The following is a 25561-nucleotide window of genomic DNA, read 5'->3' on the forward strand; positions in this document are numbered from 1 at the left end:
TTCTCCTTTAAAGACCTTTATGAGAAGAGTCCTGCTGAAAGGTCTGCCCTACCCGCCCCCACGCCCTCTCTGGCCTTACTTGGGACCACGTTAAAGGGACAGAAGATCTCTGTTGAGGAGCAATGAGTTCTTTTCACAAGGTTATGGGATTGTATCCCATCCCTTCCTACGGTCTCTCGGCCCCCTCCTCCCGTGGCCCATTTCTCATCTCATCTTTGTACCCGTTCCCTGCTCTACTATCCTCTTGGGTGGGGGAGGGTCTCAGACTATTTCCCAGCATCCTTTACTTCATTTGGGGGATGGGCGGCGGATGGAGAAGGTCTCATGTACTCTATGTTGGCTTTACATATACTACGTAGCCAGAAAGACCTTGGACTTTGAATCCTTCTGCCCCCACCACCAAAAGGCTGGGATTACAGGTATGTGCTATCACGCCTGGTTTAGAGGATGCTGGGGATTGAACCCAGGGCTTTGTAGATTGAGGTGGGTCAGGGTAGGCACTCTACCCACTGAGCTGCACCCCACCCTTCTGGGAGAGTACCCTACACACATACACACTCACTCTGTGAATACTCTAGTGTAAGACTTCTGTGTCCATTGGCTGGGTAACACCCTCTGGTCAAACAACCACCTGCCATTAGTGGCCCTGTCTAGAATGTTGTTTTGTGAAGATGGGGGTGGGGGTGAGGCTGCGCCTCGTGTACAGCGCGCCTTAGGACATCGCCCTAAGTGAATGGCGGCCGGAGCGTGGGGATTTGTGGGTAGATGGATGGATGGTGGTTGGTGTCCCTTGTACCTGCCCCCTTTGAGGGGCTCAGTGGGAGATTTCCTGACTTACTTAATTAGCACATGAGCTCCTGGCTCTCTGGTGACTCCCTGGCGTGTGGTAGATCTGCCTAAGGTTAGGATAATGCTGAGTTGTAGGATGACATGACTACAGGCAAGGGCAGGAGCTGGGGGGGGGGCTCCTGGCTGGAGCAATTCCAAACCCTAACTAGGTCTGAGACACATGCGGTCTGTGGAAGTGATGGTGCCACACAAGAGCCACAGGATCCAGGAGTCTAGGAGGCTCCTGCAAAATTCTGCGCTCTGTGCATTCCAGAAAGGGTTTATGTGCATGGGACCCTTGGGTAAGCCTGCGTGACCTCACTGACTGACAGCCCAGCAGTTCTTCTTCCTACCTGCCCCAGCCCCTGACCTGATGCTCACAACAGCCTTGCATGTCAGTGTTTTGAGACAGGGTCCAGCTGTGTAGCTGAGGCTTGCCTCAAACACAGAGTCCTCCTGCTTTGGCTTCTGGGGGGCATGTGTCACCATGCCCAGCAGAACCTGTTAAGGAGAATGTAGAGAAGGAGAGAAGGAGAAAGTACCGGGGCTGGAGAGCAGGTGGAGGCAGGAGTCCCAGAGGGAGGAAGAACGCAGAAGGCGGAGGAGAAGGGCCCGGACTCTTAACAGATCTGCAAGGCTCCTTCTGAGTGGCTTCTGTCGGAGGCATGCCAGCATGCATGCACACACAGACGCACAAACACATGCACACAGACACACAGATGGTCACAAACATGCACACACAAATGCACACAGACAAATGCATACACATGCACACAGACACACAGTCACAAACTTGCACACACAAATGCACACAGACAGTGCATACAGATCTGCAAGGCTCCTTCCAAGTGGTTTCTGTCGGAGGCATGCCAGCATGCATGCACACACAGACACATACACACACAATGCACACAGACAGATGCGTACACATGCATACAGATGTGGCAGGCAGGCATGTGTGCGCGAGCACACTTATACACACATGCGTGTGCACACACCCATGCACATATGTACACAGAGAGAGGGAGAGAGAGAGGGAGAGAGAGAGAGAGAGAGAGAGAGAGAGAGAGAGAGAGAGAGAGAGAGAGAGAGAGAGTCCACAACAGAGAGCTGCACTGTGAGAAGTCAAGGAGGAGTCCTTGAAAGACAGACTTCCTGCCATTGGCTGGGCTGCTGAGAACAGGCTGGGGAGCTGATACCTTACTTGCCCGCATCACTGACAAATGTCTGGCAGAAGGGTTAATTTAATCTCTTCCTTCTGCCCCAGCCAGCATCAGTCACACACCACACCGCTGTGGTCCGCTGGCCTCATCTCCCATCCCTCAGGGCCTCCTGCTTCTGGGGTCAGCTGATTTCTTCTGGTCCCTTTCCATTCAGGGCCCTGCTCCAGGTTCTGGGGTATCCAGGGCTGTCCACACTTCCTGCGAAGAGACTGCAAGCCTCCACTTAGAAGGTGGAGTGTATCGGCGTTAATCACTGACCAGGGATAGGAACAGGTGACCTCTCCATGGTGGGGGAGTCAGTCCAGCAGACCCCAAGTGGCTGATGCTTACTAGAGGGTGGAGGGCACAGCTCTTGAGACTGTGCCAAGCAGGCTGGGGTCTGAGGGCTGCTCTAGGGCTGGTTTTGGTCTTACTTCTCAGGGAAATTGCCACATGGATCTTCAGAAGAAATGTGCACAGGGACAGAGCCTAGCCTGTCACTCGGGTCCCACGGCTCGGGCCATCTCTTACCCAGTGCCAAGTATCTGGTCACCAGACTGCCTTTCCCCTCAGGTCCTGCTGTCTGGCGTACAGCCTGCTCCTTATCCGCTCCTGTCCTGGGTGGATCCCAATGTGGGGATATGCATCAGCCAACAGAAACACACGGAAACGAGGACAGACTTCTGGAACGTTCTCTATCTCTAGGCTGTTACATCTGGGGGGTTCTTGGCCTTGGACATCAGGCATTTTCTTACTCTCTCCAGCTTCCTTTCTGAGAGCTTCTGGAATCCCTCACCCACTCTCTTCACAGAATGGAAGCTTCCAGATCCATCTACGCTGAGGATGAGCGTGGCGGACTCAGCTGTGGCTGGGAGCTGGCACTCTCGGCTTTAGCCTCTCTTCCTTTTAGTGGCCATGTGCATTTTAAGTAGTACTTTCTTTTCATGTATGTTCTTTTGCGACGCTGGACACTAAAGCCAGGGCCTTGGGGCTTACCTCTGAGCTACACTCCCCGGCCCATGTCACCTCTGAGGCAACAGTCAATCTTTAAGCCACTCGGTCATTGGCATCTATGTGGGCAGTGTAGTGGCTCAGATACTGGGGGACGGTTATAAGCATGTCCCACCTGAAACCTCCTGATGGAGAGGACTGTCCCCCTTGTGGGCTGGCGATGGTGAGAACCGTGGATGTCCTGGGCGCCACAGAGCCTGAGCTCAGCATCTCCTGGGGCTGGAGTTACGTGGGGCTGTGAAGCGCTCAGTGAGAACTGAGAACTGGACTCAGGCCCCCTAGAGGAGCAGGAGATGCTCTCAACCAGGAACCACCTCTCCAGCCGCATGGAGGCTTTCTTATTTATTTATTTATTGTTCTTTTACTCTCCCTCTCTCTCTCTCTCTCTCTCTCTCTCCCCCCCTCCCAGCATCTCCCTCTCTGCCCTTTCCCACCCCTGTCTCCCTCCCTCTCTCTCTCTCCCCATTTCTCTCTCTCCCCCCCTCTCCCTCTCTCCCCATTTCCCTCTCCCCCATCTCCCTTTCTCCCTCTCACTGCCTCCATCTCCATCTCATCCCATTCCCCTCCCTTTCCCCTCCTTGTCTCCCTCCCTTCCCCCTCCCAATCTCCCTCTCTCCCCCATCTCCCTCTTTCTCCTCCCCCCACCTCCCTCTTCCCCCATCTCGCCCCCCCCATCTCCTTCTCCCTCTCCCTCCCCACCCCCCTCTGTGTGCGCACACACAGGTCCGTGGTAGACAGTTGTGTCCTCTTCAGTCACTCCCCACCCTACATTCTAAGGAAAATAACTGAACCCGGAGCTCACCGATGGGCAAAACTGACCTGCCAACCAACCCTGTGTCCACCTGTCCCCACCTCCCCGGGTTGTGATTAAGGACAGACATGAGTTTACATGAGCTTTGGGGATCTGAATTCTGGTTCTTGTGTGACAATGCACTTTCTTTACCCACCAAGCTGCCTCCTTAGCCCCTAGTTCTGCGTTCTGAAATAGCGTTGTCACTGCTTGCTCCAGGCTGGCCTCACACTCACAGTGTAGCCTAGCTGGCTCTCAAAGGCGCAGTCTCACCCTCCTGCCTCCTGTTACTGTGCTGGGACTACAGGTGTGGACCTCATGTTTGCGGTTGGTAATCCAGTCTCTCCAGCAGGCGTCAGTGGAAGCAGTGTGTGAGCGTGACGCTGGTGGGGGTGCATAGCTACTGATTTCAAACTCTTCCAACTTGAGCTGATTCCAATTTGCAATTAATTTTTTTTTTATTCTGCATTACCCACTTCAGGTTTCATTGCCCAGAGATTGTGTGTGCCGTCTCTGCAAGCTCAGACAGAACAAGAAAGACATTAGATTAGCTAATGCCCTCAGCTTTTTTTCCTCAGTAGCTGTTGTCAGAATATATTTTGTTGGGCCAGAAGTATGTTTTTACCTTTCTTTCTTTTTTTTCTTTCTTCTTGTTTTTGGTTTTCCGAGACAGGGTTTCTCTGTGTAGTCTTGGCTGTCCTGGACTCGCTTTGTAGACCAGGCTGGCCTTGAACTCACATTCATCCGACTGCCTCTGCCTCCCGAGTGCTGGGATTCAAGGTGTGCGCCACCACACCGGCGTTATCACATTTCTTAAAGCTCTCTGTGTGTACGCACATGCGTGTGGGCCAAGGAGCACGAGGAGAGGTCAGAGGGCAGCTTGATGGTGGCAGTCATCTGCTTCCACCATGTCAGTCTCAGCAAAGGAACGTTACCCGCGCAGAGGCTTCTCGCCATCCAGAGAGCTGTGACTTGAATGTGCCAGTCTCAGCCACACAGCCTCCTAATGATGCAATGCGGTGGGAGAGAGAGAGAGAGAGAGAGAGAGAGAGAGAGAGAGAGAGAGAGAGAGAGAGGGAGAGGGCACACTGTGAACCGTGTGGGAACCCTGGAGTCCTGTCAATTCTCAGAAGCAGCTTGTGCTCTGAGCTCTTCAGTCCTCTGGGGGTGGAGGGGGCTGGGCCGTGACTGTTCGCCAGCAGGCTCTGCCCACCAAGCACGCATGTGGGTGGCGATTTGTTTTCGGCATCTTTCTAGTGATTGCGGGCTGGTGACGGTGGCGTTTAATGACAGGACTCAGAAGCTCAGTTGTGACAACTGTGTTACTGTCATCGGTGCCCTTTGTTTTCAGTGAACAGGAAAAGCTGCTTCATATAGAGAGACTCCAGCTATGAGGAAGAGGGGAGGTGGAGGCAGCAGAAGGAAGCCGGAGTGGGCCACCTACTACTCTTTACAGAGGGAGCACCTGGGAATGGAGTCAGCTGACCTACGTGGTGAGGGGCCTCAGAAACGTGGACAAGCTCTGGACGTGCTGTTCCTTCTGTCAGAGCAGCAGTCGCTTGTGTTTATAAACGGACATCACTTTTGCCATTTTTGGTTCCTAGAAATGCCCTAAGGAGAAGTTATTTTTGGTAAGGGGGGTCTTCCTGCTTTGGCGTGCAACTGGGAGCTGCTGGTTTGCAGTCTTCTCTGGCATGGGTGTATTAGCAGAGCAGATGATCTGCAGGGAGGACCTACTAGGTGTCAGGCAAGATAATCTGCCTCTATGTGTGTGTGGGCGCATGCACTTGAAAGGGCAGGCCAGATGACAAACGTGAATGCTGGTCCCCAAATGTTGTTGGCATTTTTTTTTTCTTAAAAGATTACATTTCTTGCTGGGTGTGGTGGCGCACGCCTTTAATCCCAGCACTTGGGAGGCAGAGGCAGAGGCAGAGGCTGAGGCTGAGGCAGGTGGATTGTTGTGAGGCCAGTCAGGGCTACATAGAGAAAAAAAAAAAGAGAGGGAGAGATTACATTTCTTCAAGCAGGGTGTGGTGGCGCAAGCCTTGAATCCCAGCACTTGGGAGGCAGAAGTAGGCGGATCTCTGTGAGTTCAAGGCCAGCATGGTCTACAAAGCAAGTCCAGGACAGCCAAGGCTACACAGAGAAATCCTGTCTTGAAAAACAAAAAACAAACAAACAAACAACAACAAAGACTGCAGTTCTCTTCTTCCACCGAGGGGATCTCAGGCACTGAACTCTAGGCTTAGTGGCCAGCGCCCTTGCTTGCTGTTCTGTCTGCCCCTCATCTTGTTTCCTGGAGCGTGTTCTCTTCATGGTCTGGAACTCATGAAGTCTGCTAGACCGGCTGGCTGGCTGGCTGGCGAGCCCCAGGTCTTGCCCGCCTCGCCTCCCTGGTGCTGGTGTACCACCACGCAGTCTATGTGGGTCCAGGTCTTCACGTTTGTGTGGGCGACATTTTATAGGTCGAGCTATCTCCTCAGCCCAGGGTACATCTCTAGGTGCTGCCCCCTCCTCTGCTCTCCAAAGATCTGGTTGTAACTGGTCTCATTACCAGCTGTCTGAGGACAGAGCCACAGAGAGCTGAGACCTCACCTCAGGCGTCTCTCAGCCACTTAGCACAGACCAAAGATTTGAATGCAGGTGTCTCTATAACTTACTACACACTACAACGGGGGTGGGGGGGGTGGGGGTGGGGGTGGGGGTGCAAACAACTCGATAAAACAAACAAGAAGTATCTTATTAGGTTAAGGACCAAGAAGATGGGTGAGGCAGGGGATGAATGATGTGTCTGTGACCTGATCATGTAAAAACCCCAGATGACTTAAAAACAAACTGACATTTTGGAAGAAACCACACTGATTCTGACATTAAAATGGCAGCATACTTTTGGGGAACTTACCTCTTCCTCCACCTCAGGTGGACAAGGCATTCTGTGTTCCCGCTTTGGGTTCAAAAAGTATACGGAAGTGAAAAGTCCAACTGGAGGTTGGGCTCTGCTTGCCTCTGCCTCGTTCACACCATGAGCGCCATGAGGTGATATCGGTTCTTCTCTGTGGTAGACTCAAGCCACTTTTGCTGGGACAGCCCCACAACTAGCCAAATCTTGACCATAACCCCCTCGACTATGGAACCATCTTCTGCCCCAGCTCTGGCCAACCTAGGGGTTCACAGTGCTGCACAACAATTTGGATAAAGGTGCCTCAAGCGTAGGGTATCTTCAGATTTCCTGGTCCCTTAACAAGTGTCACACGGGTTCTGAACGTGGACCTGTGTGCCCAGCTGCAGAAAAATAGCAACCCAGGCAGGGTTGGGGTTAGTGAAAAGGTCACATTGTTAGGCCCAGGTCCCTGGAAATTCCCTACTGCCCAGAATGGAACCTCAACTCTTTTACTTCCCCCCCTCTACCCCATCCCCCAGCCCCCAGCCCCCAGGAGGCTTAGTGCTCTCATGGAGCACTTCCTCTTGTGGCTCTTGAGCCTGCAAGAGCCTGGATGCCCTAAGGCCCCACACTGGACACACACCCTGAGGCCTTTTACCTGAGTGCGAGCTTGACCTTGAACCTAGAGCACTTCCATCCTCTGGGTCCCTGGGGACAGCTCCGCTCCAGGGCAGGACTCTCACCCCATTTCACCCTGGTCAGCCAGAGCCAAGCAACTTTCTCCACTATTTCAGTTTCTCTTGGCTTGGTTCACAGAGGGAGGTCTAAGGGTGGGGCTAGTGGCTGGGGACAGTCCCCGGGGGGGGGGGGGGGCACCTCTGACCCTTATTAGGTTTTGGCAATTACCTGAAAGGGCAGATGGGGGTCACTCCAAGGTACCTCCTGGAGGGCCCAATTGAGTGCTGTCGGAGACCTCCTGGCATGGTCCCCTCAGTACTGGGCATCTGGACTGTGCTCAGGGAGCTAAGGGCGAGGAGAAAGGGAGGAAAAGGGAGGAGAGGAGGAGGGAGATCAGGGAGAGGAAGTCCTTGGTGCCTGAGAGGCTGGGTCAGGAGCGCGTGGCCGCGGACGGTTGGGGGCGCGCCGGGCTGGAGCGCGGAGCCGCGGAAGGGGCGGTGCGTCGGGGTCCGCGTCGGGGTCGCGCGTCGGGCGCGCCGTGGCCCCGTCGGGGCGGCGGGAGCTGCGGAGCCGCCATGGCGGACCTGGAGGCCGTGCTGGCCGACGTCAGCTACCTGATGGCCATGGAGAAGAGCAAGGCGGCGCCGGCCGCGCGCGCCAGCAAGAAGGTCGTCCTGCCGGAGCCCAGGTACGGCTCCGGCCCTCTCTAGTGTCTTTGGTCCTTTCCTGCCCTCCTCGGTCCCCCCTCCCGACCCCCCTGGTCCTCTCCTCCCTTATCTGGTTTCCTCTCGCCCCCTCCCGACTCCTCCTGTTCCCTCTGGTCCCCTCCTGTCCCCTCTGGTCCTCTCCCGCCCTCTCTGATTCCTCCGGTCCCCCTCGCCCTGGCTGTCCCAGGCTGGTTACAGGGCCATCTGTCGGCCAGCACCCCTTCCTCTGTCCTCTGCCCCCCTGCAGCAGTAAGTAGACCTTGAGTTCTCAGTTCTTTTACCAGCGCTGTCACCTGAGCCACTTTTCTCAACTTGGACCCCTGGCTGCCTGTCCTTTCTGGAAAGGATGACAGGGGAGCCGCTTGAGCCTAGCGGCAAGACCAGGCTAAACTGGCCCTAGCTGGTGACTCCCTGCCAAGTTACCCTTTATCACCACTGACTGATTATGGATTTTATGGGAGTGTGATGGCTTCTTAGAGCTGCACTTGTCCCGGGGAGTTCCCACCGGTGTTTCAGAGCAGTGCTGGACGCTCACTTCTTAACTGACCCCACTGCAAGTTGCATAGTCGGTGTGGTTTCCCCCGTGCACAACAACAGCCCCTGGAGTTGTCAGTAATTGGCTCCGACTTTATGGCCACTCCTGAACCATGCCATTCTGTAAGGCTCTAAACCAAAGCTGCTCCCGGTTTGAAAATCGTAAAGTGTGACACACCCAAGGAGCACCAATGCTACCTTCACGTAAGGGAAAATGCACAGGTTTATTCTTTCAATTTTTTTTTTTTGAGGTACTGTGGATGGGACCCAGGCTGCTCAGTCCCCATAGAACCTTCCAATGCTGAGCGATGGTCAGATTATTTTTTTTTCCCCAAGTGTGTTTGTGATCCTGTGATCCAGGGAGCATCAAATCCCTGTGCTGTGTTTGCTAGGAAGAGTCATGCTTGTACACACAGCTGCACTGGCTGGGTATTTTTGGCTTGCCTTCCCTTCCAAGCCTTAGCCCCTTGCTGGTTTTTTCTTTTCCCCCTGGTGTGTTGCTCCTTAGAGCAAACCAGGGGGGAAGGGGAGACCTCGGTGGTCTGTGGACAGTGCGTGCCCTCCGGGACTATCTGATGCTCACTGGAAATGGGACTTGGTTGAAATCTCCAATAAGTGGGAAGGCTAAGACCCAGGACTCTCCAAGTCACACCTAAGCTTCAGAAGAAAGCTTCCCCTATGGTGGGGTGGCGGGGGGTGGGGGGTGGGGCGGGGGTGGGGGGAGGGGAGTGCGTGAAGAGACTGATTTTCATTCTTCCCTCCCTTTCTTCTGTGAGGGGGCAGGGGATCTTAAATACGTATGGTTTTTATAAAGCCAATAAATCACAACTCGTGGGGAGTTTTATGGGGGGGGTATATAAGATTACTAAAATTAGAAATGTCTGTTTGCTTGTGACCACTCCCCCCCTGCCTTCCCCCATTGGTATTTTGAACCTAGCTGGGCTTCTCTCCTTCCCACTGTTGCTCTCAGGTGCATGCTCCAGTGCCCCAGGCCCTCACTTCCCTGTCTGTAGCAGCACCTCCACTTTTAATGGGCTTTGGTGATACTTTATTTCAACAGAGACTGGTGTGGCCGAGCTTGTGAGTCCTGACACTCTTAGGTTGAGGGGGCAATGTGTGTCAACAGCAGAGTCAAGTTGGGGCAGACTCCTCTGAGGACTGCTATTATGTTGCTATTTTTTTCAGGTAGACTCTTGAATTAGGCCATCTGTCCCCCATCCAGGGGTCTACTTTGTTGCTCATTAAATGTCTTAGTGGTTTCAGTCCCTAACTGCCAACCACTCAGGGACCTTTGCCTCCTGGTGCCTTGTGAGGATTTTGGCTGTTGGAAGCCGCTGTTCAGACTTGTGTTTGCCCTGTGAGGAGCAGGCATCTGAACTTGTCCATCGGGTTTTCACTATCGATTTTTTAGAATTTCCAACTAATTATCTGGTCGCCGTCAGACTTTTTCCTGCTGCCTTATCTCGGTGGCTTTGCTCCTTTCCAGTCTTCAGCCGAGAACAGTATCTTGTTAATGATAATGAGACAGGTCTGCTGGGGGTGGGGGGGGGCAGCCTCTCTTGCATGTTATGAAGCATCTAGAAAATGGAACACTGAGCACAGGGGAAGGGTGTGCCTCCCCCCCCCCTTCCCCCATAGAGGGCGAGAGGCAAACATTTTGTTATGTTGACACGTTATTCAATTAGCAGGCCAATGGGTGTAAATCCTCTGGAAGACTGACTATTTGTTCAAATGACATCTCAGCTTTAGTTCACCCAAACATTTGTTGAGCTAATGGAGCTGATAATGGGGCCCTTTGGAGGTGGCGGCTGTCACCCTTGCAGCCCCGTTAGTCAGGGCATTTATCTTCTGAGTCCATTGTATGCCGTGGTGACCATCGGGTCTGTCTGACTCACAGACTGGCTCAGAGAGGCAGCTTTCAAGTCCTGCCCTGGCTAAGGCAACCCTTCAGGTTGGGTCCTTTCTCTGTTAACCGTTTCCAAGCAGATTTGGAAGCAGGTTTTCCCATTCCAAGCAGTTATTGAGTTGACTTGCAGTCGCACGTGGCTGAAGGAAGTTGAGGAATGAGGCTGGGCCTTGCCCTGAGAGACTTTTTTGTTCGTTTGTTTGTTTGCTGGATGTTGACAATGTTAGGCCCTTTTTAGGGGAAGCTCCTCTTGTCAAGCACTCATGCCAAATACCTGGAGAAGCAGAAAGAACACAGCTCGGGCCGTGGGCGCGCCAGAGTCAGAGGACAGCCTCAGCTGTCAGCCTGCTCTGCCCGCCTTGCTTGAGTCAGGTCTCGTTGACTGCTGCACAGGTCGGAACAGCCGAGCCACCCCGTGTGTCTCCACCTCCTGCCTTGCTGTAACAGCAACACTGAAATTACAGATGCGCTTATGCAGCCTCTGGAGGTCGGAACTCAGGTATTCACACCCTTGGCTCACTTACTGAGCCATCTCCTCCGCCCTGTTGATTGTTTCTTGTCCTAAGCTGGTAGCAGTGGTGGGCCTGTTCCTCAGAGGCTGGTGTGGGGGATATTCTGAGGCACTGCACAGCCCTTCCCAAGAGGCCTGTAATAGTCAGGACACGGAGAGCAGACCTGGGCCAGAGGCTTCAAGTGCGGACACTGACGTGTTCTACTTAACTCCCGAGGGGCAGCGTTTGCATTCCGTGGCTCTGTGTTTGTGCAACGTATTGTGCTTGTGAAGTGCTTTCTGAGAACTTGGGAAGAGCTGGCCAGGCTTGCAGCACACAAGTGACATGGCTGTCCCAGTGTGTCCCTACTGCCCCCGTGACCAACGTGGAAAGGGTGTGGCCTTCTGCCCTTTCACGTTGTGATCACTTGAGAGAGCCCACCCTGTTCACCTTTTAGGATGTCCCCTGCGGTCATCCTGGGCCCACAGCCTAACTTGGAAAAAATGCTATAAGAGGCGAGAGGAATGGAAGGTAGCAGGTGGTGGCTTCTCTGCAAGGCTCCCACCCGCAGCATGCATGCATGCAAGCGAACAAACCTGCACAGCCTTCGGGAAGAGAGTCTTTTATTTCCCACAGCAGTCATTCTAAGACGGGGGAAGTGCATCTTCCCAATATGACACACCAAAAGACAACCTGTCCTGACCTTTCTGTTATCATTTCATTTTTGGTCAAAGTTAATTTGTGCCAGTGACCTGGAGAGGCACGGGCTGCCCACAGCTGCGGGTTCTTGGAAACAGATGTTCTGGAGGTTATCCGTCTGGGACTAGGGCCTGCCCCGTGGAACGCTGTAAAATGCTTTAAATCCGGAGCCCTGAGTGTCTCTTTGAGGCACAGGCAGTCCCTGCTCTGTTGGTCTGTTCTTAGAGACAGCCACTTGCCCAGAGCACCGCACTTGGCTATGCCACATAGCCGTGGAGCTAGAGGTGAAACTCAGGGAAGGATGCCAAGGTTGGAGGAGATTCAGCGAGACTCGTCAGCAGGTGGATGGGTGGATGGCAGCGGGGAGAAGTGAGATTGGAAGCTATAGGGGGCGGTTTTTCCCAGATAAAGGGAAGGGGTCCGCTAGGTGATGGCATAGGAGCTGACATTACTGGGAAAGTCTCCTCGGCCAGGTCTTGTCGCTGTCAAGTGTTGCCACGGTAGCCACACCAGATGCACACCATTGTCCTGTTTCGCAGAGGGATCCATGATCAAGGACACCGGGGAAGGGAAGGCAGGTGACCACAGACAGGATGAGGAATGCCAGGCTCCCCATCCTGCCCAACAAGCAATTTTTTTCCCTCCTTGGTTGAACAGAATAGCAAACAACCTTGCCTCTGGTTTTGCACGGAGTGGATGGAGCGGTTTTTGCCTTTAATGTGGGGGAAAGGTCATTTTGGGGGACCCTGGTGTGGCTCTGGGGTATCAGGACTGTCTTCTGAGGCTGTGAGGGAGCAGCGGCTCCTGTAATGATCAGGCGACTCTGCAGGTGATGCCCTGTTCCCCCATGAGAGGAACGTGAGGTTCGATAACACACAGAAAAGTGTGGCGCGCACAGTCTTGCTGACGTGGTGGGGAGTCGTGGCCGGGATCACCTCAGCTCTTCCCCCTTCCGTTTCTAGGGGAAAAAAATTAAAAAGGGAAAGATAATGTATTTAGCTTTATTCTTCATAAAATCTCTGTCCCAAAGACCTCCTTTCCCCCTTTTTAAATTAGAGATTAATAAGGTGTGAAGACTATTTTAGGGGAATGAGTTCTACAAGCCGTTTTCTTATCACTGTATCCCTGCCGTGGACACCGCCAACAGGAGCAGAAGCGATGAACTCTGTGTGGGCTGGTTTTATGCCAGCTTGAGGAAGCCAGGGTCATCAGAGAGGAGAAGCCTTCATTGAGATAACAGACTGTAGGCTGTAGGCTGTAGGCACACCTGTAGGGTATTTTCTTCATTAGTGATGGATGGGGGAGGGCCCAGCCCATTGTGGGTGGGGCCACCCCTGGCCTGGTGGTCCTGGGTTCTATAAGAAAGCAGGATGAGCAAGCCACGGGGAGCAAGCCAGTGAGCAGCACCCCTCCATGGCCTCTGCATCAGCTCCTGCCTCCAGGTTCCTGCCCTGCTTGACTTCCTGTCCTGACTTCCTTCATTGATGGCCTACAACATGGAAGTGTGAGCCAAATTGCAGATAGGAATTCCCCAGGTTGCTTTTGGTCATGGTGTTCCATCACAGCGATAGTGACCCTGATGAAGACACTGGACACTTACACTTTTACATGTGTGTGTGTGTGGCCTGGAACCCACTATGTAGACCAGGCTGGCCTCAAACTCACAGAGATCCACCTACTTCTGCCTCCCAAGTGCTGGGATTACAACCAAGTACTATTCATGCTTGGCTTTTCCACCTTTTCCTTTTCTTTTCTTTTTTTGAGATAGAGTCTCTCACTGAACGCGGGACTCATTGGTTTGGCTGGACTTGCTGGTCAGCAAACTGCAGAGTACTGCCTGTCTCTCTACCTCTAATCCCAGCCCCGGAGTTAGACAGACACAACCACACAGGGCGGAGGCAGCTGTTTCTCTGTTGTTAATGCTTTCCTGTGTCACTTGTGTCTGGTGAGGCTAGGTGTCCCCTTCTGCCTCTGCCTCTCCAGGCTCTTCCTCCAGAATGTCTTCCCTCGTCCCTTTCTGTCCTCATCCTCCGTTCTCACCATTAATGCAGAGTTGGGATTCCCAGGCCTTGTGATGGCTCTGTGGGTCAGTCCTCGCACCCTGTAAATGTCACTTCTAATTTTAGAAGCCGTCTCTTGGGTCCTCTGTGCTTTGGCCAGATCATACACGTAATTTAAATACTTTCTATGTGTGGCATGGCAGGGGCCAGAGCTCTGCAGCCGGGAACCTGGGGTTAAGTTCAGCTTGGGCTGGGCCGTGGGTCTATGTACTTGTTGGAGGGACGTGCTTGCCCCTTCCATGGTGTTAGGGGCAGCAAGTGGGGATTGTGTCAGAGGAGGTGGCCAGGACCTTCATGCAGAGTGGCCTGGAAGCCCCCTCTGCCATCACGGTCTCTCTTCATGTGCCCTTCTTCCTATCTGCAATGTATGTGGTAGGATAGAAGGTTCTAGAACAGGAGCCAAGAGCTTGGAAAGCCACCACCCGTCACTGTATCCACTTCCTTCATCTATAACATACAATATCTATCTACTCATTTCTGACCTTAAAATGTCCCAGCAGAAGCCCCTGACACAAACATTTTTGTTCGCTCATCGGTAGAGAGTGGAACTTGGAGGAAGTCCCTCAAGAGTCTCTCGGACACAGCTAACTTGATAGGGAAAAAAGGCTGCTTTTCCAATATACTTTCAGGTTCTCAGGACTGTGCACACCGCAGGGTGACAGTGTCTGGGAGTGTGAGTCAGTGGGCAGAGCCTTTGCCCAGCATGCGTGAAACCCTCGGTTTGATTCCCCAGCAGTGTGTGAACAAGGTGTGGCGGCAGCACACACCTGTAATCCCGGGACTTGGGAGGTGGGGTTGGCAGCCAGGACTTTGTCAAGGTCTTCTTTTGCTATACATTGAGCTAGGGGCTAGCCTGGGCTACAAGAGAGCCTGTCTCAAAAGAAGGAAGGAGGGAGGAGGGAGAGAGAGAGAGGGAGGGTGGGGAGAGAGAGAGTGAGGGGAGAGAGAGAGACAGGGAGAGAGAGAGGGAGGGAGGGGAGAGAGAGAGAGAGAGAGAGAGAGAGAGAGAGAGAGTGTCACACTAGGCATCAGGAGGTGTGAAGCAGTGTGTTGGAGGCCCCAGTGCCAGGCTGCCTGCCGGGAGGAGGTGGACGGGGAAACCCTGTGCAGGTGGCTCGCTGGACCAGGGAAGGAAGAACAACTGTTGAGGCTGAGAGCCGGATGTGGGTTAGCTTTCTTCTTTGCACTGCCTTGAGTGTGGCCTTGTGCGTCCAGGACCTTCTACACAGCATTCCCCTCCCTCTGGTGAGATCTGGGGTCTTTGCAGGCCTTTTGCCCTTGACTTCGCCAGGAGCCATGGTCTGGGGCCGTGGGCTCCAGCTAGTGAGTTTGCCACGCTCTTCCTTAGACCTGAGACAGACCGTGGAAACTCACAGGGTCTTGGTTTTGTGTTTGAGAGGCTCCAGAGGTGACACATATCCCTGACACCTCTGGAACATCTGTAGTGTTACAAAGCCGTCCTGTAGTATAGTCTGAAGTCTAGGTCCCTCCTGTCCCTCTGCGGTTCCCCAGCACAGAGCCTCCAGGTACAGCGGCTTCCCAGCTTGCGTTGGCTCTCACAGGAAGGCCTCTGGTTCCTCGTACACTGAAGTGTGTGCATGGCCTAGTAATCTGCTCTGTGCAGGAGTGGCCCTGTTAAAGTAAGAGCTTTAAGATTCATGAAGGTATCAAAAACGAGAGGTCTAAAATGGTTAGGCACAGTATCTCAGGTGTTGAGTGTGCGGCCAGCTTACTCATTAAGCTCCGTTTTAGGAAGCAGCTTTTGGCCCTGTGAATGCTTTAAAATCCACAATGCCAGTTTTCTGCCCCAGGTTTGATGAGTTAGGGTGTGGAGGGAGGTGTGTGTTACACACACATTTTGCCGGTATCCCTGGTAGCCTCCAGCTGCTGAGCACTAAGTGGGTGCCAAGCAAGGTAGAAGGCTGGCTGTTGTGGGCCGTTAATTGTGCGCTGAAAAGCCACCTTGCCTTGTGAAGAGGGTAAGAGATGTGTTTCTAGGGATTCAGAAACACAGATCCCATTAGCCAGGGGAGGGACCACTCCCTTAATCCTAGGAGCCAAGCTCTGCTGTTCACAGAGCTGGGTGTGACCCACACCTCTCTCTCCTACCCAGCGCAGCATCCTCAGTCACATTCCCAGCATGCTCTGGTGAGTGCTGCTTTGTGAGCGCCAGCTGGGTCTAGCATCTCATGTCGTTAAGGAGCAGATTTGCTCCGGTTTGTGGCCATTTCACCTAGGGTCTCTGTGCCTGTCTGCCTCTGAATAGGGACTTAAGCTAAAACTGTACTAAAGTCACACGGATCGGCCTTTCATGTGGCTGTTAAATATGGAAGACTGTCTTTTAGCTTTAGAGCCATCGAAGGCTGTGATATTCCAATTATATCCCCTTTGTGAAGTGTGACAGCCTGGAGGGTCTGGTGGGGGCAGAGCTCTTGCCTAGCTGTGTAAAGGCCTGCACACACACACACACACACACACACACACACACACACAAAAGGAAGGAAGAAAGAAGGAAGGAAGGAAGGAAGAAAACCTTCTACGCTTGCCTGGGGGACTTGGTGGTGAGTCACAGGTCCACTCAGCATCGGACACCTGTGACAGTGATCTGAGGGAGGCATTGCACATCTGTTTGCAGTGTGGTCTCACTGTTTTCCACGAACTGTATTGTGTGTGTTGCACATACATGAGTCCGGAGGGGGACTGGACTGTGCATACAGGAGTCGCAGTTCTGGGACGGAAGGAGATAGGCCAGACAGAACACACTGTGTCTGTGAGGAATCACCCACAGTTTTGAGAAATACAAACCTGAGCGGCACAGGGTCGGGGACCTGCTGCCAGAGATTTGCTGTAAAAGATGGAGGAAGTCTGAGAGGCACAGGAGCCCCAAGTCCTGGTAGATGGGCTCAAGGTGTCCTCATCCTCCATTCTTGGTGGCTGATAACAATAATAACAAATATTATATAATGTGGATGATGATGGTGGTGGTGGTGATGGTGATCGACAGGATCTCATAGCACAGCCTGTCCTCACACTCATTGTGGAGCCGAGGATGACCTCAGATAGCTGATCTTCTGGCGTCTGAGCTTGGGTTGTAGGATGTTACCACCATGCCCTGCCCGTGCGCTGCTGGAGATGGAACCCCCGGCTTGGTGCATGCTGGGTAAGCAGTCTGCAGCCCGAGGAGGTGCATCCCAAGCCCTGGCTTGGGAATTCCTGTGGCGATGGCGAGGTGTGAAGGTGCTAGCGGTATTCTCTCAGGGCGGAAGGGCCTCAGTTGTCCCCCACAAGTGGACTGTGACAGTGTCAAAGAGATGCAGGGCGTTCAACACCAACAACTTTCTGGTGCAAAGGACTTTGCTGAGCTTCCTAGGGTTGCAGGGCTGTGATGAAACCCGGTGGGGAGGGAGGAAGAGCCTGGCTGGTTTAGATGAGCCGCTTTCCACACGCACCGTCATCCTCCCTCGCAGTTCCGTAATAAGACGTTTGCGACATCTTTCTACTTTAAAGTTACTAGAGGGCCTCCGAGCTGGCTCAGCAGGTAAAGGTGCTTGTGGCTAAGCCTGGCGAACTGAGTTCCATCCCCTGGACCCACGTGGAGGGAACCAAGTTCCACAAGTTTATCCCCCGATTTTTGCGCGCTCATCCTGACATGCGCACTGCGCGCTCACCGCGACGTGCGCACAGCCCTCCTGCACCCCTGCGTTAATTGTGGCTAGTGTGTTTCCAAACAGACCAGAGGTGACGCAAACTTTCATTAATGAGAATCTGGATAAGTGAGAGCCACAGAGTTCCTAGAGCAGATGCAGCGCTGTGCAGGTATCAGTAAGTCTCCAGACAGTGTGTATATCCCTTGTTAGTGGCAGAGAGCCTCTCCCCGTCAAGAACACGGCCATGAGTTCCAGACCTATCAGCGAGCAAAGTCAGTGAAGACTCTTAAAGCAGCGACTCTCAACCGTCCCTACTCTGTGACTCTGTTAAGTACAGTTCTTCACTCTGCGCTGGCGCCCCAACTATAAAGTTATTTTCGTTGCTACTTCGTAACTGTGTTTTTGACACTGTTATGAATCGCAGTGTAAATATTTGATATGCAGCATATCTGATATGCGACTCCTGTGAAAGGGTTGTTGGACGCCCCGCCCCCAAGGGGGGTCTCAACCCACAGTTTGAGAACCACTGCCTCACATGGCTATTTGCGCACCGGAAGAGAAAGGAAACAAAATAACAAATAGGAAAATGGGGGGGGGGGGGGAGACAAGCCCTCGGAACTACACCCCTAGTCTACAGATTTGATTTATGAACAGGTAACTTTGAGCTGTGAAGGAAGCATGGGCTCTGACGGCCGCCATCACTCAAAATCATAATCCTCTTACGCTGTGCGTACAAATGAGTTCCAGAGCTTTTAGTGGGGTCTTTGAGGAAACTCTATCAGAATCCCAAGGAGCATATATCTGTGGGCCTGGGGGACCTGGGGCTTCCTTAAGCAAACCCTGCATCTCCAGACTGTGACTGAGGAAACTAAGGGGTCTTAATGACCCGAACTGCCGCCCACTATCTTAAAAGATTGTGCCCTTGTGAGGGGTGCACGGGCCAGAGGCGTTCTGGATTGAGGACTAAATTATTTACTTATGTGATTTTGGAATCTTTAAAGATATATAACGAGGTATGCATGTCTGAGGAGACTCTGTGTTGTGCACACCTCTCACCCCTGGCCCCAAAGGGAGTTTTGTTAGTGAGACCCTGTGTCAAAACAGACAGACAAGGCTTTCAGATTTCGGAGCATTTTGAATTCCGGGTCTTCCGATTAGGGGCGCACTGGGTGACTGTCCTCTACCTGACTTGTCACTTCTTTGCCGGGCAGTACTTTTCTGTGGGGGCTCACACTGTTTCAGGAAGGAGACTACAGACGGCCTGGCCGTGCTGAGGGCGCAGGCCTTTTTCTATCAGCGAGTCAGTGCTGGCTGGCCAGTTTCTCCTCACAGTCTCATGAGGGGGGAGCTTCTTCCCAGCAGACACGTTGACCTGGATGATGCGGAGGGCACTCAGGAGTCTTCAGACTGCTGTGGTGGGCAAGTGAGGCCCACTGTGGCTGCTGCTTTCTGGCCGCTGTTTTTCTGTATTTAAAGAGAAACTCCTGGTCTTTTGCGTTTTTATTTGCTGTGTTCTCCTGGCCTGGATGCCTGCTTCTCCTCTCTCTGTCCTCGTGAGGTGTCCCTCAGCATCTGCCGTCCTCCACCGCATGAGAGTGTGCGCGCTGCGCTGCTCTGGCTCCATCTTTACTCTTCAGATGAGGCCCTGCCAGGCCGGGCGCATCAATCCCAGGGCGAATGGATGGCAGTAGCTGAATGCACTGCCTGTTCCACTCCCCTCCCAGGGAGAGCCTGCATTTAAGGAGCGAGGCTTGGTGGTGCAGCCTGTAATCCCAGCTCCCTAGGAGGCTGAGGCAGGAGGCTCATGACCTGCCAGGTTGACAGAGTGAGCTCAGAGTGGGCAACCTGGTGAGATCATGTCTCATTAAAAATGAAAAAGAAAAAGAGAGTGTGCTGGGTATGTAGCTCAGTAGTGGGGAGCAGTTGTGCAAGTAGGTTCTGAGTTCAATCCCCATATAACCCCCTGGGGGTGGGGAGAGAGAGAGAGAGAGAGAGAGAGAGAGAGAGAGAGAGAGAGAGAGAGAGAGAGAGAGAGAGAGAAGAGAGTTTGATATCCTACATATGACAGGGCTGATATCCAAGGCAATGAACAGGGCAGGGCTCTTCACGCTGGTGACATTAGGAGCTCCTGGATTCCTTTGTATGTGCAGAACCACGTTCTAGGCCAGTGGTTCTCAACCTGTGGGTTGTGACCCCTCTGGAGGGGTCGAATGACCCTTTCCCAGCGTCCCCTAAGACCATGGGGGAAACACAGATGCCTACATTATGGTTGATGAACTTGCAAAAATTACCGCTATGAAGTAGCAATGAAAGTCACTGTGGTGGTGGGCTGTCACCACAACATGAGGAACTGCGGTAAAGGGTCGCAGCGTTGGGAAGGTTGGGAACCAGGCGATGATATTATTTTAAGCTGCAGATTTGGACACACCGGGCTCAATCATTTCCTCTAGACAATCCTGGGGACCCTTACACGAGGAAAACAGTAGCTGAAGGGGCCTAGGCATTTATTGGTGACTAGTGAGACAGGAGGCTAGAGCCTGTTGGGCTTGGGGCAAGGGGATGGTGGTCAGAAGCCTGGAGTCTTGGGGGAGACATTTCCTGGGGGGCTCATTCCTTCTGAAGAGCAACGTTGAAGGCTCCACTGTGGGCACAGGAGCGCCACCCGTGGCGGCTGGCCTTGTTGGTGTTGATTGGCCAGGACCCTGAGATAGAGGGAAGCTGGGCTTTCTCTCTGAGGAGTTGTTGAAGGTCAGCGTTGTTGGGCAGGGTGTGGTTTACGCTCTGGTAACAAAGATTCATACTACATCAGGATCACTGTGGAGGGGCTCAGTGTGTGTGTGCGTGTGTGCATGTATGCATGTGTATATGCATGTGTGTATGTGTGTGTGCACGTGTGTATGTGTGTGTGAACATGTGTGTGTACTTACCTGTGGAGGCCAGAGGTTGGTGTTGCTTGTCTCCTTCAACTGCTGCCCGCCTTATTTCTTCGACAGAGTCTCTCCCTGGGCTAGCTGATTAGGCCATCCTGGGCGTGTACAGAGCTTGGGCATCCCCCCCCTTCCTCTCCAGGGCTGGGGTTACAGGTGCGTGCCCTGGGGCCTGGCTTTTTGCTCGAGTTCTGGGAAGCCAAGCTCAGGTCCTTGTGTGCTCTCACAGTGCTTTGTCCTCCCAGTCAGCTCCTCAGCCCTTGACACCCATGGTTTTGAGGGTCTTCCCGGGACCCCAGATGTGGTAAAGATGAGAAGCCAATGAGTGACCAGCTCTGCTCCCCATCCCAGCCGTCCTCACTGCCCTTCTTGTGGGCTTCTGCCCCAGCCCAGATCTCAGGCGGGAGGGGGCAGGGCAGGGAGGAACCAGGTTTCCGCTGGTGAGGACTTGGTTGTGTGATCCCACTCATTCCTGAGGTGCACTGCCTGTGAGCTGGATGAGCTGTTCTCTGCAGGTGGAGGATGGTGAGAAACAGCCCCGGTTCAGATCTCAATCTCCAGCCTCTCTTCCTGGCCCTGTTCTGTCAGGGAGTTGTCTGGTTGGGCTCCCTTGGGGCTAGCTATGCAGAGATGCAGGGGGCAGCGCAGCAGTAGACAAAGTGCAGTCCAGTGACAACACCCCCACCCCACCCCCAAACCCTGGACCCCTGTGACACGCTCAGAGTGGAGGAGAATCTACAAGCGTGAAGGGTAAGTGGGCGTAATCGCTGTGGGGGGCTGTCCCCGAGCCTCCAGTGCCAGTGCAGCATCTAAACTGTGGAGGCCGTTCTCGGGATGGATGCAGGAATGACCCTCCTTACCTTGCTGTGTCCCTAAGGGACGAGTGCTTCCAGCCTCTGTCACATCCTTAGTGAACATGAGCTGACGTGAATTCCACGGCTCTATCCAGGGACGTTAGTTAGCCATCCCTTCCCTTGTGGGCGTTCTGTGGCAACGTGTGATGAGTACGCTCTGGCTGCGAAGGTGTGATTTGGTGCAGGGATGGTGGCTGCGGGCCCTCAGTGTCTCACAGGGATGTGGGAGGAGGCAGAGACATCAGTAGCTTTCCAGGAATGGCGCTGGCCCTGAGAAGTCGTCAAAGGCCTCATGGTCTGAAGACTCAGAAAGGGGGCTTGAGTCGGAGGCTCCTGGGCAAAGGGGGAGAAAACATGGAATAAAAAGGCATCAGAGAGAGAGAGAGAGAGAGAGAGAGAGAGAGAGAGAGAGAGAGAGGGAGGGAGGGAGGGAGGAGGGGGTGGGGAAAGGGAGAGAAAGAAAGGGGGAGTGAAGAGAGGGAGAGGGAGAGGGAGAGGGAGAGAGATCTTACAGGGCTACCCGGAACAGTATGGCTGGCTATAGCTTGTTGTGCCTGGGATGAGACTGGAGCAGGCCTGAGTGTGGCTTGGGTGGTGTGTGTGACTTGTGCCTGGCTGAGTGGGACTTGGGACATTTCTTTGGGAAATGTCTCCTTTAATGAGACAGGGCACTGGGACAAGGGGCAGAAGCAGGCAGCCCTGGAATCTTCCAGGTAAGAAAACCCCAGGGTTAGGTATTTCCCGGCTCTTCTCTGAGGTGGGTCCTCGTAGCCAACAGCAGAGCGGCTCAGGAGCTGGTGTTGAGTAGATCTCAAACCCAGCTTAAAGAGGCGGTTCTGATCACCATGTGATGGGACCAGGGACCTCAGGTGCTGTTCACCTTTGAGAAGCAGTCTGTCCAGGGGTGACCTTCCTATGTGGAGACTTCCCTTTAGGCTAATAAAACTCAAGTATGTTTCCTGTATAGCAAGAGGGGACTGGGAGGTGGGTGGGGTGGCTTGACCTCCATGAGCTTGTGCCTTCAGCTCTCACAGGCTCAGTGGTTCTGTAATCCTGGTGCAGGGGATGGAGACACGAGGACACCATGGTGGACAGGTGGCCAATGAGGATACTATGGTGGACAGGTGGCCAGCCAGCCTCAAGGTGGGAGGGTGAGGGGTGGGGTGGGCAGGGTGGTGCCCAGTGCTTGGGAAGCAGAGGCTGACGGACCTCTGTGCGCTGCTGGCCAGCCAGGGCCACATAGTGAGGCCCTTTTGCAGTGAATAAATAAATAAATGAAAAGGAAAAAAGGAAAAGAGGTGGCATACAATAGAGGAGGAAACCCAAAGACCTCCATATGCTCAAATACGTATGTGGGCATATATTTGCAACACACACACACACACACACACACACACACACACACACACACACAATTTGACATTGACTGTCCAGACCTTGTAGGACTACCCCCAGGAGATTTGAAGTCACACAACTTCACTGGCGTGTGTGTGTGTGTGTGTGTGTGTGTGTGTGTGTGTGTGTGCGCGCGCGCGCGCACGCGCGCGCTTTCAGGGACAAAAGACTGTGGGTGCTAGATTGTTCAAGGCTGTGGGATTTATATGCACGGCTGAGTGCTGAGAGATGGTGAACCGAGGAGACCAGGGAGCAGCTGGGCGAGGAATGGCGAAGACCAGGGAGGAGCTGAGGGATGGAGGAGACCAGGGAGCAGCTGGGTGGGAGATGGAGGAGACCAGGGAGCAGCTGGAGGATGGAGGAGACCAGGGGAAACCGGCCTCCATCTGCATGGCGAGAGGCTTGCGCAGCATACTGTGCAACCTGTGTGGTCCAGTGGCTTTAAACAGTGGAGCAAAGTTTCCATGGTGACTTGGGATATTTGGATACCTGGGTTGTATGCCTAATGAGTTGTTTGTGGAAAATCTCTAGCAACTGTACATTAAAAAAACAAAACACCAAAGTCCTGCGGTTTTGTTTTGAAGGGCTTCAAGTTTGAAGCGACTGCCGAGCCATTTTCTTTTCCTTAAAGAAGCTGGCCTGTGGTTTGTGGCCCTAATGAGTGGTGGCAACTGTTTCTGGGTGTGCGGCGCAGTTTGCAGAGCACTTGCATGCACGCACCAGCTGGCCTGGTCTCCCCACCTGCTTCCTGTGCAGCTAGACTTTTACGGGAATGTGATGCCTATCGGGTAAAATATTTATGCACTACAATAAAACAGCCAGACCTCAGGCGGAGCTTGGTGGATTTTAACTATGGAAGCTGTTCAGTTAAAGCGGCCACTAACAGTGACACACTGGGACTCCCAGGCTCTTACCTTGGCTCCAGGAGACCCTGTGGCTGGTCCTTCAATTAACCGTGTATGGGAGTGTGCATTGAAGTCAGAGAGCATCTTGCAGGGGTCGCTTATTTCCTTTCACTATGTGAGTCCTTGGTGTTGAACCTAGGTTGTCAGGCTTGGCAGCAAGCACCTTTCCAGCCGAGCCATCTTGCCAGCCCCTTTTGCCTGCTTTAGCAGCACAGGCATTTTGGTGATGGAGCTGTCTGGTCCATGGCCGCTCAGCACCGTCTTTAGAGTCTTGACGGGTACCTCTATCTCTCTACCCAGCTGCCGCTCAGTTTTAAGGAAGCTGCTGGCCTCTGTGGTCGGCGTCTGTCCTATACCCTGGCTTAAGCTATCGAGGAAGCTGGAGGCCAGATTGGGACCCTTTCAGACTTTGCCGATATGGCGAGAAGGAGAGAGGAGCGTGTGAAAACGCTGCCTCCTCCCCCAGCCTCACCCCACGTGAAAGCCGCCCCCCTCACCCCAGCCTGGTTTGTCTGCTAGCAGTGTCTGGCCACTCTCTCCCTCCCCCCTCCCCCCATGGGTTATTAAGAAACACACCCAGGCAGAGGCACCGTTTCGCCGCTAGCTTATTCTGCAACCATCACAAGAGCTAGTAACTCTCTTTGGATACAAATTACTTCAGATGTTCAGTCAAGCCACAGGGGAATCGCCCTCTCCCGCCCCCAACCCCTCTGACAAGGTCCTCCAACCTCCAAAGTGCCAGGATTACAGGAGTGTGCCACCACACACAGCTCTTTTAGGTTAATGTTCTCTTTAAATCTCCTTTTTAAAAAAAAGACTTATTCATTTTATGTGAATGCGTGGTTGCCTGTGCATATGTGTGCACCACGGGCATGCCTGTGCATATGTGTGCACCACGGGCATGCCTGTGCATATGTGTGCACCACGGGCATGCCTGTGCATATGTGTGCACCACGGGCATGCCTGGCGCCCTCTGAGGTTAGAAGAGGGTGATGGGTGTGTCCCCTGGAACTGAGGTGACAGACAGTGACCTCACCGAGAGCAGCAGGTGTGCTTAACGCCAGCTGTCTCCAGCCCTTGCTTTCCTGTTCTTGGTTTGTAAAGAACCGCCTTCATGTGTTCAGGATTCAGGCTCCAGCTGGATGGCGGCCTGCAGTTGGTTCTGCCCAGGCCGAGACTTATCCTTCACCTTCTTGGGTTCCAATGGCAAAAGGGAAGTGTTGACGTTGATGGCCTCAGTGTCCCCTAGGGCTCCCAGCTTTGTGTTCTTGTATGCAGCCGTGGAGGCCAGAGTCGTGTCCAGTGTCTGCCTGGGTCACTTCTCCTTTGTGTTTCAATACTGGGTCTCACTGGCAGGTTCCAGGACTCTGTCTCCGCTGTCCCCGGGGACAGGGGACAGGGGACAGGGGACAGGTGTGTGCTGCTGGCCGGCGTGTTATATGGGGTCTGGGAATCTGAGCTCAGGTGCTCGCACCGTTTAACTGCACTAGGCCTGTGCCTCATGCTCTACTCTCGTGTCTGATGTCTTCGTTTTTGTTTTTTGTTTTTGCTTTTTTGAGACAGGGTTTCTCTGTGTAGCCTTGGCTGTCCTGGACTCGCTTTGTAGACCAGGCTGGCCTCGAACTCACAGCAATCCACCTGCCTTTGCCTCCCGAGTGCTGGGATTAAAGGCGTGCGCCACCACGCTTGGCTTGCCCTGAGGGTAAAGACTTTCTGTACTTTTCTTTGGGAAGTTCTGTGGTTCTGTGTGTTAAGTCTATGAAGTAGGTATTCCATGTAAATCTATGGTGCATCTTGAGTCATTTTCTGAATGCAGCCTTGGGAAGAGCAGCCACTTTCTCCAAGGCAGTAATTAAACATGAGAAATATTGAAGTTGCAAGCAGGAAACGAGGTCATAAGCGTAGAACAGGTTTCTGGTGGTTAGAAGGGAAATTGGACCTTTAAATAAAAGATAATTGTATTGCATTGAAAACTCCGATGTATAAGTGGATCAGACTCTGAGACTCTTGCCAGCCTTTATGTGAGGCCGACTCAGAAGTCTCAGC

At 53.3% G+C, this 25561-nt stretch overlaps 1 protein-coding gene and 1 long non-coding RNA gene across 3 annotated transcripts in view; one reads left to right on the top strand and one right to left on the bottom strand.

Annotated features, from left to right (window-relative positions):
- Nucleotides 1-4166: 4166 nt before the first annotated feature.
- On the bottom strand, nucleotides 4167-7505 carry LOC311585654. Its single transcript, XR_014775291.1, has 3 exons — nucleotides 7371-7505; nucleotides 6734-7113; nucleotides 4167-4834 (listed from the first exon to the last, which is right to left on the bottom strand). It is a non-coding gene; the product is annotated as an uncharacterized lncRNA (long non-coding RNA).
- A 439-nt stretch (nucleotides 7506-7944) lies between these two features.
- Nucleotides 7945-25561, top strand: part of GRK3 (G protein-coupled receptor kinase 3) — a 93945-nt gene continuing 76328 nt past the window's right edge. Inside the window, exon 1 of one of the 2 annotated variants that reach the window (XM_084761107.1) lies at nucleotides 7945-8078. In XM_084761107.1, coding sequence (XP_084617233.1) covers nucleotides 7966-8078 — 113 coding nt within the window. In that variant the 5' untranslated portion in view covers nucleotides 7945-7965. The remainder of the gene's footprint in view (nucleotides 8079-25561) is intronic. The other variant, XM_084761108.1, reaches the window with a different exon arrangement.

This window comes from Acomys minous, assembly GCF_964271855.1.
Source record: "Acomys minous genome assembly, chromosome: 16".
NCBI classification, from domain to species: domain Eukaryota; kingdom Metazoa; phylum Chordata; class Mammalia; order Rodentia; family Muridae; genus Acomys; species Acomys minous.